Below are 14,085 nucleotides of genomic sequence, written 5' to 3' on the forward strand. Positions count from 1 at the left end.
GTGCCTGTTCTTACTTGCAGTTTACAACCACATCCATTCCAAAACAGAGCTGTGGCTGCCACCAAAGTAAAGGAACCGTAAGCCTAGAGGTATAGCTGCAGTTTCACACAGGTAACTCCAGGGGGGTAAGAGCAGTTGAAGACTCAACTCCAGTGTTCCGAAAGATACCAATACTTAGTATTAGTGCTGCAAGCGTTGGGCAAAATATCTCCTTTCCTATCCCCTCACTGTGCATGACTGAGTTTGAGAACTGAGATCTGTCCCAAGACTTCTGTTCCTATACCTACTTGTCAAAACTTATCAAATTGTCCTGTAATGCTCATTACTCTTCAACGTAATACAGTATGATGTTGGTAGGAACTGCCAACTGGGTCAGCTGTGATGGTTACTTAAGGGCAGAAGTCAAGCCTCCCAATATAGATCAGACTTAAGAACTGTCCTGGGTCTTGTTCTAGGTCTTGTTCTAAGACAATTGGTTTGCATTGTCTACCTTTGATCATTAAAGAGTCTAGGTTATTAGGTGATGTGCTAAGCCTTTCCCCTTCATATATATTAAAAAAAAAAAAAAAAAAAAGATGACATTTTCTGTCATAGTTTCCCCCTCTAAAGAGAAACTATAGTAAAGAAAAAGGTCACTCATGAACAGAATTTGGGTATGCCAGCCAATTCTTGTTTATTTTATGCCCTGTAAAGTCCTTAAGCTTTTAGCGTACTTCCAAGGAGAAATACTTCTATGAAGTTGGAAACAGCCACCCAACATCTAAAAGGTGGGATTGATTTGTGATCTTTGACACAGGTGATCTGTGGATATTTGAACCACAGCTCTCAAGCAGGGACTGTGCTATAAGCTGGATGGAAGATGGTTGGAAGATGAAAATTAACAATGTTGGGATGACTTGGCTGTCCTGCATACCTTACCATAAAAGCAAAAAGCAAAATCTTTGGAGATTCACTGTTTTCTTGCCTGTACGCTACCTTCCAGACCAAGCGGAAATTTCTGAATTGGGATATATCCGTGACAGCATACTAGGCAAGATAATACACAATAATCATTCAAACTATATGCCTGCCTCAAGACAAACAATACAAGCTGCTTTCCGTCCAACATGGCAAGATGAGAGCAGTAGCTAGAGCTGGTAGAGAAATGACTTGGGAACAGAAGAGTGACTAACCAGACGTATTGGATGGTTCACTGGTCTAGAGACAAATCACGGAGCTTCCCGTTTCCACTGTATGCATCTACGACGCTGAGGATCTAGCCGCTGCTGCCTACTCCGCCCTTGCAAAGCCCTACTGCAGGCAGACAAAACTGCTGTTTCTATTAACACAACCTACTCAAAACCAGACACTGCTTACAACTACAACTAAGGAAATTCCCAGCATGTTGCGAGCCCTAACAGCAGTAACTGATAATGATTATCTGATGACTGGTGCCCTTTTTGAAATGAGCTTGGCAGGCCTCAGGCAAGGACTACAGAGATACCAACATCACAAAACTCCTCATAATTGGCATTAATTGCTCCTTTGTTGACAGCACAGCAGATCTGCCAAGGATTAAATGGATCGTCGTGACTAAATTCATCTGTAGTGATAGCCCTTCAGCACATTACTAGACTGGTACAAAACATTCACATAGACTCTGTCAATTCAAAGCTGGGCTCAAGGCTCTGTTAATTGAACTTTTTGTGCAAGATTTTTTTAAATTTTTTTTTAAAACAAATTCAATTAAGAAACCAAATGGTTCAACTACAAGTACTCCATTTTAACAGGGAACAGAACGGACGGTCCTCACGTGAGGACTCATCTGTACACTCCCACAAGAAAGGATGGTGATATTCATGCCTCTTTGAAGGTAGAAGATATATCTCTTCCTAACAGGGATATGAACCTGGAGAAACACCAACCATTCAGCAAAGCCCAAACTTGCAAATCAGCCGGTTGCTCCCTTCTTCCAAATTTCTTCATTGCAGTTTAATACACTGCTGCCAAAGGGCACACGAGGTAGTGCTCAGCAGCTTATAGAAGCAGCTCAACATTTATCTCCTGCACATTTATTTTAAACCTCAGTCTAAGTCTATGGGAGTAAATTTCCATCCTGAGTCTGCATGGACTTTTGGCTGCATGCCCTTACAGCTATGGCTAAGACTAGAAATCAATTAGAGCATGCAGAAGGGCCAGCTCAGCCTCCAAAAAAGAGTCAGCACATTGCCTATTAGTGATCTCTCTGTGCTTCCATACATGCTTTCTTTGACCCCTCTGAATACCAAGCCACCTTAAAGGGGCTTAAAGGGGAGGGGGGAGGGGAGGTTGGTTTACATAACCAAAGATGCAATTACTCAACAAAAACTGTATTTACTTTACTTTCATATGATTTGATGCAGGAACAAATCTCTCCAGTGACTTCTCTTCCTCTTTTGGGCACGGGTATGGATTGATCAGACTATTAAACACTCAAAAACATCCATACAAGAAAACCTGACAGTTATGAAATACCACAAAGAAAGATCTAAACCAGAAATAAAGAGGAAAAAAAAGAAAGGGGGGGGGGGGCGTAGGGATTAGGAACTCATTTCAGGTTTTACACAGCTGAATAATTTTACTCAGCAGCCACTGATCTAAGAAGTTAGCTCATGCTGTAAAACATTGGGGAATACTCTCAGCAAAGGAGCCAGAGGGATTATTCAGTATGTCCATGTCCGCCCTCCCTTGGAGCGTGGCTTAAAAGGTTCTCAGCAGAATTAGGCTAAAAAAGACAGGCAGCAAGACCATCTATCTCCCCGTGCTTCAGTAAACCAACATCTACATTTATATATCATGCTAAACACAAGGCAGTCCCTGAAATTGAGGAAAAGTAGCAGAAATCAAACCAGAAATGTACGCCTTCCTAATAAAGTCTGATCACCCAGTGGCAAGCTGACAGGTGAACCGGGCATCTTGTTCAAGACCTTATCCTAAGGCAGAATACCAAAACTATCAAACACAGCAGAGTTGGCTAGCCCTGTAATTCTGCCAATTTTCTCCAAGGATTACCTAAAAAACAACCACAAGTCACAGAAATACAGCATGGAAAAGACTTGTGACTGCTTCCACCAAGTGACTCTTCCATATGCAACTCAGCCCATAATTTGGTTGTTCTTCCTTCCCCTCTGGTTCATTCCACCAGTTGTAATTACACATTTTGGACTACTGAAAAGCACATTACAGCTACAAAAGTCAGTGCCCTGCTATCAGATATCTCATACAGCTTCAGAAAAAAAAGAAATCAGAATCTACTCTGGCAAATTCATTAAGGAAGAGTCTTTCAGAAGAACTGGGTTATATAGCAGGTCTGACAAATGTCTGTAAACTTACAAAAAAAAAAAAAAGAATTGAGGAGGAAATAGTTTATAGAAGCAACCTGAATGCCAAGCCTGTCAACTGTCATGTTAATATATATTACGTGCTCTCTTTGAGCTCTCAAACTAGAAATCATTAGTCAAACATGATTAATACGTAGTCAGTACTCAGAACAACTTTTATATATAAACATACACATATAAAGGTATAAATATACGTGTGCACACACATGTATGTGCATATATATACACACACACACTCCTATATAGGATATAACTATATAAAGGAAATACAAATTCAAAGATGCTCAGACAAGAGGGAGTCACCCAGTCACAGAAAACAAGGGAGAAGAAATCAGCCAAAGCCATGTTTGATACAAGACTTCCATGCTGCTAAGGCTGGATTGCTTTTGGCAAAAGCAGGAAGGAAGCTTAAGTCAATGGGAGATGTAAAAAGGAGAGTTCATCACAAGGAGAAAGGAAAGATAGGGAGCTCAAACACTTGAACCAGTTCCACAGATAGCTCCTAGAAAAAGCTCTACAAACTAGCTACAACTTTGATGCAGTTAAGGAATAGTCTTACTAGCAAGTGTTATTTAGAACTGTTTCTGTTGTTTCCAGTTTCCTAATCAAGAATTAAACCCCCTGTTTTCCTAGAATAAAGCCAGTTTTAAGGTTGCCCAGTGCCTAAAAATGCCTAGCAATTAAAATGAACTAAAGTGGCTATTAGGCACATAGCTTTCAAAGAGTGCCAGTCTGACTGGATTTGGAGAAATCCTTTGAGGTACCTCTAAATCGAAACAGATTTAAGCTTCTCGGGTATTAGCCAAAAAACAAAGAAAAGTCTCCGGGCTGAGAGACACTGGTGTCAGGCACCAGGGAAGAAGGGAGAAGTCTAAGGAATGCTCCAGCTGGAAGAAACAGGTGGAGTGATCACAGCGGCACAAAAACCTTTATGCAAGAAAATGCTTGATATATAGGTATCAAAATTAAGTTCATTAGTGAACCATTTCATTAAACAGATCAGCAGTATAATAGTTACCTCTGAAATTTTCCCATCAGTGCTAGACTTGAGTTAATTAGCATAAACACAGACTAATGGCAGTGGACTGTTAAGTTCTTCATGCAGACAGACAACAACTGCAAGCCCCACTCAACACTATGCCACTGCACTCTCCGCTATACGTTCCTTGGATTTTTACATTGCTCTTCCCATTAGACTTGGCTTCAGGAATTGCTTTATATAAAGCTCTGGGTACCTAACATCTAACTCTGCAACTGTTCCTACATGTCCTTCCTGGTTACCAGTGGGACATGACACTTTTCTCTCTTTTCCTCCGCTCTTCAAAGAGCCAGCTTGAGTATGAGGGTAATAGGAAGAAAGAGACATTATTGCTCCCCAAACTGACAAAATCAGGAGAAGAAACATTATTCTTCCTTCCCAGATGAGCTTCAGAACACCAACTTGCTGCTCTCTAGAGCTTTTCCCAAACAGCAGCTAACGAACTCATACACAGTTATCTTCACATGCTGCCACCTACATGGAAATATTTGCAAGCCAATTACGTATCATTTTGTACTGAACTGCAAAGAGACCTTGCAACCTCAACTGCAATATTAGGCTGCTGATGTCCTGCTGGGTGCACCTTTGCCCTAGGGACTAGTTTACATTTGTCCCATTTTGCAACAAGGTAGCAGTGGAAATCTCAAAGGCACCGAGCAGAGGCATGAAGAGAGAAGAGCAGAAAGTAATCCTGGAATCATAGAATGGTTTGGGTTGGAAGGGACCTTAAAGATCACCTCGTTCCAACCCCCCTGCCATGGGCAGGGACACCTTCCACTAGACCAGGTTGCTCAAAGCCCCATCCAACCTGGCCTTGGACACTGCCAGGGATGGGGAATCCACAACTTCTCCGGGCAACCTGTTCTAGTGCCTCACCACCCTCACAGTAAAGAACTTCTTCCTTACATCTAATCTAAATCTACCCTCTTTCCATTTAAAGCCATTACTCCTTGTCCTATCACTACATGCCCTTGTAAAAAGTCTCCCTCCAGGTACTGAAAGATGTGAAATGAAATAATGTGAAAGAAAGCTTCTCACTGAAGCATTAAGATTGACTGGCCATGGATACAGACTGCATTAAAAAAATACCAAAACTAATGTTGCCAAGAATCAGCCACATGGAGGTAAAACAGTAAAGTGGAAAATGCAGTCTCAAGCTCAACATCAAGTTAAAGATTTCCAAAAGACTTTTACTGAAGTTACTGTTAAACAAAGGCTCCTGGAATAGTGTTCTGAGAAGTTTTAACACTTCCCCTGTTTGCAGAAGGTTTCTAAAAGCCATTAGATAAGGCATTTGTCTTCTGCTTGTCTCATGAAATTCTACTTCACTCTAGCCAAATTACAAGCTGGTTAAAAAAGCAAGCAAAAAACCCCAAACGAGCACAATATAGTTTAAAAAACTACGCCGCACTACCAACAAAACAGCAACAGCCATATAACACTGGAAATGCTTGCTATCGCCAGGCGAGGGTAAGGAAAGAAGGGGAAAGGCTGATCTTAAAAAATAATAAAAAAGTTAAATCGCATTCTCCTTGATTCCTGCAAAGTGATTTTGCAAGCTTTCCATAGGCACAGGCAAGGCACAGGGCCAGGTCCCCCCCCAAGCACCTCTCAGAGACGCAAGAACAGAGCTCCTCCAATTATTGCTCTGTGCACTGCACAAGACTGCAGCGACCTGCCACCAAAAACTTATCCTGGAGATGTCAACTCCTTCTCTAGCTCCAAAGACCATGAAGTGGGTGGGTTGCCTCTCCCATTCTGTTGACCCACTTTGTGACAACAGCAGTTAATAGCTTTCTAGTAGCTACCAGCTCTCATATACAGTCCTTTGCAACGTTGTGGACACATGTATACTAGCATTTGAAGACAACTAAGGATGTAATCTGCTTTAAAAAATGAAAAATTATCATATAATTTATATAAATATTTATAACTACATATAAAAAAAATCAGAGGAAGTTCAGAAGGTCATCTAGCCCATTTCCCCACCTCACAGCCTACATTAACTCCCATGCAGACCAGAAAGACCTTTTTTTTTTTTTTTTTTTTTTAAAAACACTTCATGGACAGCCCTGCTTTAAGCATGAGGTTGGACCAGATGCCATCTTGAGGTCCATTTCATCCTGAATTCTCCTATGATTCGTAAAATCCTGATACATACATAGACAAGGAAGCTGTTTATAACTTCACATTAAAACAAAACCTTGTAACCGCTTTTTACAAAGCCCAAAGAATTTTTATATCTAGACTGAAAGAAAACATAAATGGCTGTGTCTACTTCCTTGAAATTTAGTAAATACAGCTATTCGTTCCTTCTTCTGGAGCATAAGCATTCTGACAAATGCTCCAATCACACGATCATACATTATTCTCTCCTCTGGTCAGCCTGTACATGGAACAGATGCACAAGGAAGGAGACAAGCATGCAGACACTGGGTCTGGGAAAAGTCATGAGTGCTTTAAATCTACAGTGTTTAACGCTGAATTCTAGAAAACATACCTGCACGTATGGAAAGGTAGTGCTAGAATGTACACATGAAGCCCAGCTGTACACCACTAAATTAAAGAAGAGGTGGTGAGTATCCAAATCTGTTACGCTGTTGTTGTGCTACACTAATAACACTACTCCTCATGGACCACACACTTCGATACTGAAAAAGATCTGCTCCAACGTTATCTGCTGGGCACCGCTATGGCATCTTCTCAAGGTTATCACGTCTACTATCTTCACACTCCTGTCTCTAGAAATTCAGACAGTTCAGTTATACCCCAGATGGTTACCAGGAGGCATTGCCTTGTTTTTCATTCTTACCTTCTCTCCACTAGAGTAGAAGAAATAACGCAATCGGACAATGTTACAATGATCCAACTTTCTCATAATCTGGAGCTCTCGGTTCTGAAACAAGAGAAAAGCAAACAATTAAGGAAAACTTTTCTCACAATGAGTACTGTAATGTCTTAATATACAGATATAGGAGCTGAGAAAACTATGAACCAAAGAACAACTAAAGTTGGAAAGAGGCAACAGCTTTCACACATTTATTAGTCTTTCTTCCAATTACTTTATCACTGAGAATATTGACATCTTTGAGTACTTTCTCCTTCTAAAATAATGGTCCACAATCCCTCACAAAATCCAAGAACTACCTACTTACTTTACCAAAGTTTCAGTAGTAAAAGGCAAGAAAACATTTAACTTTCCATTTTTATTTTCTGATCTCACAGTAATACAATATATCAGCCAGAATGGTTGGAAGCCTATCCCCCTTGAATACTGCAAAAATAATGTAAACAACGTAAAAGCAAACATAACATTTCCACCTACATTCCTGCCCTCTTCCACACTGCAAAAGAGGTTTGGGATGGAGTATAATTTCCTGTACCATTCTCTTGGCAATACCAACAAAAAGCACCTGAAATTGAGTAGGCAACTCAGTTCCCACTTTCATTCAACCAAGGTTTATGCAGGTTTAGGCAGACAGAGTAACAGTGTTATTTTCCCATTTTGTATCAACCCAAAAAAGCTGTTAAAACAAAATCAGTTCATTACATGCATGGTAAACTGGGGACTTCACTGCAATATCCACCATAACTGAGCCCTAAACAAATGAGGGATGTTATAGCCTAACAGATAAAAATAAGTGAAATGTTGACTTGCAGGTATGAATAAAAAAAAAGCAAGTAAAATTAGCACAGCTATGTTTGTTATACTTCATTCCACAGTTGTTGCTACAATACTCCTTTCTCCTATGGTCACATTTACACATCACTGTTTTTCCTTCCTCAATTACTATACAATCTGCAGCTTCAAACCCAGAAGGTATTCCAATTTTTACTTAGATGACAGGGTTGCTAATCATGCATCCTAACTAGCTAGGACCAATACACTAGACAAATACACTAGTCCTAGTAGCATCATTAACTCTGGCCAACTTCAGGAACATTTGGGAAGAAAATTCTTTAGCCACCACCCATTTTTATAGTGAAATGCACAACACTAACACCTACATTGTGCGCTGCTGTTGAAATAAGGATTTCGTATTCTATGTGTATCAGAGGGTCACTTATGGTGCCTATCACTACGATTAAAGCTTAACGAACTCTGCAAGAACGACTCAGAGCTTCTAATGTGAAGATGGCTACGAACTCTGCTTTTAATTCCTCTAAGCCATATAGCCTTAAAAAAAGAGAGGTGTTAGATAGGATGCAGTATCATTCATCCTATCATCCCTGCCACCCACTGACTGAAAAAATACTTCAGTATTAGCCAGCTCTTTACAAACACGAGTGACATCTCACACAATTATCAGTTGGCAATAATCCAGCCAGTAGTTAAGGAGAAAGCAAGTCCTTCCCTGAGCCTGCCCAGCTTCTGAACAGATTAAAGCGTAAGTCTGTTAGGTGCACACCATGACAGGCCTATTCTATCCTGAAGGATGAAGAGAGAAAGTCAGAGAAAGCTGGGAGAGACCTTTGAGGCTTTCATGTATCTCCTGAAACCCTGTGGAGTGAATTTATGAAAGAGGAATACAGGCTTCATCACATAACCTCGTCAACAGCCCTCACGTATCACAGAGAAAAGCGTTCTCCTGGTAGGAACAGGAGCTCAGATATCCTCCACTATTCATTCTTTATTAAATGCTATCCAATAGAAGTCACTTTTGAGAGTCACGGCTGGGGTTCCTGTGACGCATGGCACAGTTCAGACTTCAGACCGACAAAGACCGCATCCTCTCATCTCGCCTGAACCACGTGCCGCTGCTGGCTCAGTGGTGTCTCCCTGGACCTTACAACCTGGGGCAGGTTTCAACTAGCGAGCCAAAGTAGGGATGGCTGTAGATCCCATCGGTCACCGAAACATCACTTATGAGAAGAGATTAATTTCTCTAGTTGGCTTTTACAGTGCTTAACAGCGTTACTAGAGGACTGCACCTAACACTGCAAGCTCCAGCACCTCAGCCGAAGTCCACCAGCAATTCATAGCACAATGTAAGGCAAGTCATTTCTTCCTCTCTTTCTCCCACTGGCTGGGAGATGGGAATAATACCTTTTATCTCATGGAATTACTGGAAGAAACACGAATACACTAAGCATTAACGTGCAAATATTATTTTGGCAATATCTCTACTACCTCCTTAAAATACCCATACTTACTCTAAGGTTATCCCTTCATGTTCTTTAGATAGTACGTATATGCCGATCGGATACACTGGGAAAAAAATAATCAGAAGTTATTCTAACACTAGGCTGAAGTTATATTTATAGCTTAGTATCTCATCCTAGCACAAGCACAGTCTGTGCCCACTTTGATGCCTTCCACTCTGATCCATCTCCTTCTGCTCTCATCCTGACCATCTGCTGCAGCTGCACAAACAGTGCTTCGAGAGGTGCTAATATCAGGGATAACTCATAAACCAGTTACACAGTAACCTATATCTCGCATCCTGTGACTAGACATAAGGCAACAAATTTAAACTGTCATCTTAGTCAAATAGTCACCTCGGCCATCTTAAAACCAAGCTGACTTCTCATCACCACTCCCTGGTGGAGTTAAAACTCGAAATACTCCAACACTTGCAAAGCTCGAATTGGATGTGGTGGGGGAACAGCTACTGATGTTCATGTAACAGAATGATGCTTTAAAGAATTCATTTTTTCTCAGATGAATACTTCAAGTAGTCTCACTTTACCATGTATTTCCCTGTACACATCTTAAATAACTAACAGCCTTTTCACATTATAATGTGGGCTATTAATTACTGGTGCACAAATGCACGGGGCGGGGGGGGGAACAGATTATAAACTGGGAACCTTTAGTGAAGTGAACAGTGACAGATGTCCTACACCGAGTACAAGAGAGAAAATGCATGTCTAAATATAATGCAAACTAAAACCATTTAAAAACATGCTGATGAGAAAGGCTGACAGTGCATGATCAAAATACAGAGTGGATGAAAACATAAAGCTTGTGCTTATCCTTAACTCATCATTTTTGTCTTCCAAGACACATGGATGTAAAGTCAAAGACTCAAGGAGGAAGTTGTTATTCTTTCCTGTTCTCCCACCCATTCACATGAAGAGAAGGGTTTAGTTTTCTTACTGAATGGAAGTACCAGGCCTGGTAAGCACTGAAGAAAGCAATACCCTTCAGCGCCAGCCTCACCACAGGAGAGGACCCAGAAGACTTCAGTTCACACGGAAACACAGAGCTCCTGCAGCACACATTCCTCCAAGAAGCTGCAAACCAACGGGACCATGAACAGATTACTCAGCAGATTCCTGTTGCAGTTTGATTTCTTTATCCAGAATAATTTCTTTACCCAGAAGGCAAGGGGCCGCTGACACACAACTCCAGAAGACTGCTTTACAACCAGTGCATTTGAGCCCTTCTGACTACTGAAGCAAACCCAACGTGACAAAACCCTGGTCATCACTTCTGAAAACAACTTTCCTAGCCCAGACTGCCTAGATCTGTTCATTATATTGAAGAAATCTGGTTGCTCATCAAGGTTAAAGATTTGGTTAAAGATTGCCAAGACAACATCAGGTTTATAACTTCAAAGCATAGCCAATAAAGCTCATGCATGAAGTCTCCAAAGTTACAGTCCCAATTCCTCATAGCTGTGCGAATGCTGCAGTTGATATAAAACCATTAAAACAAGATCACTTCTGCCTCACTACTGTAATCTGCTATTACAGATTAGGATAACCATCACCCCCCTGCTTCCCTCCCCATCCAGAGATTTCTAGAGCTGTGTCAGTTTGCATTCATCACCCCTAACACCTGGATCTTTGCCTTTTCACCCTCCCCTACTTCACCCCTCCTGTGCCGCCGCCTCCTTTTTTACAACAGGGGATAAAATGACTGGATCAGAGATGATGCATTATGGACTTGCAACTTCCCGAAATGAACAAGAACAAATGAAGGTGGAAGGTTTTGTACAGCTCATGTCAGCATGACATTATCAATATATACCCAATGAAGTGTAGAAATATCACCTGGATCCAGTTCAGAAGAGAATTCCTTAGAGTTTCCTTAGCTAGAGGGCATGCTGGGTTTTGATTTTTTTTTTTCTTCTGAAATGCTTGTTTAAAGTCTCAACAAGGTTCTTTGAGGATTATGTTCAAAGCAGATGAAATGAGAGAAATTATAAATTTGTATTTTTGCCTTGTGTCACACCAAGGACATGACCTGGTTCTTGTGAACGGGTAAGATTGTGTACATCTTGTCCTTTTAAGAAAGGATATCTTTTTGATGGAAAGGCAGGATAAGCTACCAATCTATTTCAACAAGCAACTTCAGCATCGGTCTTCTTGCTCAAATCAAGTAAGGCCAGCAACTAAAGTTAATGCTCATTTTTGCACTTTTGGAACTAAGTTTTATTCTTCTTGGAGTAATACCTTCAAATGCTGAAGCTCGGTATCTCGTGTTCTTCTATCAGGTTGGGAAAACAGAAAATGAAGGGTAATTGTCACATGAACTCTGGCATTACAGATAGATGGAAGCAGCACAGGTAGATCCCAACTTCTCAGTATACACAATCCTCCTCTTACACATACCATGTTTACAGCTCCCTCCTTTCTCCTGCTTCCATCATAACCTTCTCCACTCTACCACATTTCTTGTTGTTCAGTAAAGGTTTTCCCACAGCGAAGAACCAGAGCAGGCAGCCATGAGCAGGCCAAGTTGGGGAAGAAACTTGTTTCCAGCGGGAGGCATGAAGGCAGTGATGAAGCAGCAAGGCTTGCTTTTTTCCCCCCCTGCTTCCTTCCACTTGAACAGCCTGAATGACTAGTCACCTCCACTCACCTTCACCTGCTGCACTGCTGAGCCTGCCCAGAGAACCCGCTCAGGCTGAGGCCCTGAGAGATTTAAAGCATTTTCATACAGCAGGAAGAAGCCTCTTTATCCTGACTGTCTCCCAGTCTCCAAGAAAAAGGCTGGACTCCAAGCACAGGGCAGCACACGCATGCTGACAAAGGTCTTTCAACGTGATCCTAGCCAGCTACGCTCAATGCCTCGCAGAGACAGCTGCTTGCAGAACATTTGAGCCATACCTCCTAAACTCAGCTTTGTAAAATGTACCAAGACAAAACACTCCAGACCATAGAGGAAGCCACTGTACTCGCCGTAAGCTGCCTGTGGTACAGAAATAGCACCTGACAGGTTACCAAGGGGTAGTGGGATCACCAAGATCAGCGTATTTTCACTAATATTGTTACTAAAGCTCCAATCCTAGTATGTCTGGTTTATCCTAAGCTTAGTAGGACAGACTGCAAAATAAAAGCTGTACCACCTCTCTAAAAATTCCAGAAGCTGCCTGACCCATTCCTCCAAAGGTGGATTTCAAACACCACCAATCGCAAGGCTACTTTTAACACCGTCTTGCTGTCAGCAGAAGTAGTACAGAAATTATTCTATGGCTCTCAGAACTAACTGCCTTTCACATATATATGATAATTCAGGCATTTTACAGAATAAAGGCTAATTCCTACATTCTTCTGTATTTGCCCCAAGCTATCACTGAAATAAATCGGTGCTTGGAGGAAAAAGAAGTGCGAGAGGGGATTTACTACAGAGGCCTGGGCTGGGAATCTGCCCATGCCAGTCATCAGTAGCTAGCCACCCGTGACAAGTCTGTTTTGTAGGCAAGCAATTTCAAGCAGAGATAAATGTCAACAGGGATCAGAGTTTTTCTCATTTACATTTGAGGTGCAGATTAAGACAAAGCCCCAGTCTCTCTCTCCTGCCAGTGACGGCATATTTCCAACACCAGCAGATCTAAGTTGAGAAGGTCTCCATTTTTAGCACACCTGTTAGTTGCAAACTCATACAATTACGACCTTTAATCCAGAAATATAGGAGAATACCAACGAACAAATACTGTTTATTAAATATCTGTATCTATGACATACCAAGAGCTGTAATACCACAACAACCGCCACCCAGTTAGTGCCGGTCCATCAACGATTGTTAAATACTTGCAACCCAGCAGACCTAACGCAGAGGTCAGAAAGTCCAGATATCACGTCCTGCTCCAACCTCTACCGATGTAACACGTGCATGTGCCTAGAAGCAGCTTTGAGAGTCAGCATTTGTAAAAGTACTTGGACTTCTATCGTCCAAAAAGTCCTAGCGACATAGGTACAATACTAATTAACATATTGTTAACGTTTAGGGCTTTCCTAAGGGGGGAAAAATAAAAATAAAAAAAAAAAAAATCTGTGATAGCCATCAGCAGTTCACAGTACAAATATAAAATTGCTGCTTTAAATACTTGCACCCCCTACCCCTTCCTCGCACCTCTTCCTGCCTGCCATTCACAGGAATCCCAACTCTCATACAAGGGAAAACCCAAACGCTAAGTGCCCATACAACATGAGAATAACGAGTTCGCATGTACTGTGCCACGCAAGCGGGATGAGCAGAGGAAGCTGTGGGGGGGTCCAAGATCCAGAATGCTTGTGCATACATTCCTGTGCAACCCAGTGCATTGCAGTTGCATCATGCTCTGTTTTACTACATAACTAAAAGCAAGGCAGAGGCTCCAAACCCAGCTTCATTCCACTACCATGTTCCGCAACGCCGCCAAACTTCCCACTATTTGTCCTCACGTAAAAATCTGGTAATTAAGATCCTGAAGCAACAAACGACGGAGACACACAGCAGGGTTGCACCGCAAAGTG

The 14,085-nt window shown here is 41.6% G+C and overlaps 1 protein-coding gene across 2 annotated transcripts in view; it reads right to left on the reverse strand.

Annotated features, from left to right (window-relative positions):
• GSK3B (glycogen synthase kinase 3 beta) overlaps positions 1-14,085 on the reverse strand; it is a 149,397-nt gene that overhangs the window by 57,789 nt on the left and 77,523 nt on the right. For both annotated transcript variants that reach the window (XM_069785853.1, XM_069785854.1), the window contains exon 3: positions 7,211-7,294. In XM_069785853.1, the coding sequence (XP_069641954.1) occupies positions 7,211-7,294 (84 nt within the window). The remainder of the gene's footprint in view (positions 1-7,210; positions 7,295-14,085) is intronic.

The sequence above is a fragment of the Haliaeetus albicilla genome, chromosome 6, assembly GCF_947461875.1.
Source record: "Haliaeetus albicilla chromosome 6, bHalAlb1.1, whole genome shotgun sequence".
NCBI classification, from domain to species: Eukaryota; Metazoa; Chordata; class Aves; order Accipitriformes; family Accipitridae; genus Haliaeetus; species Haliaeetus albicilla.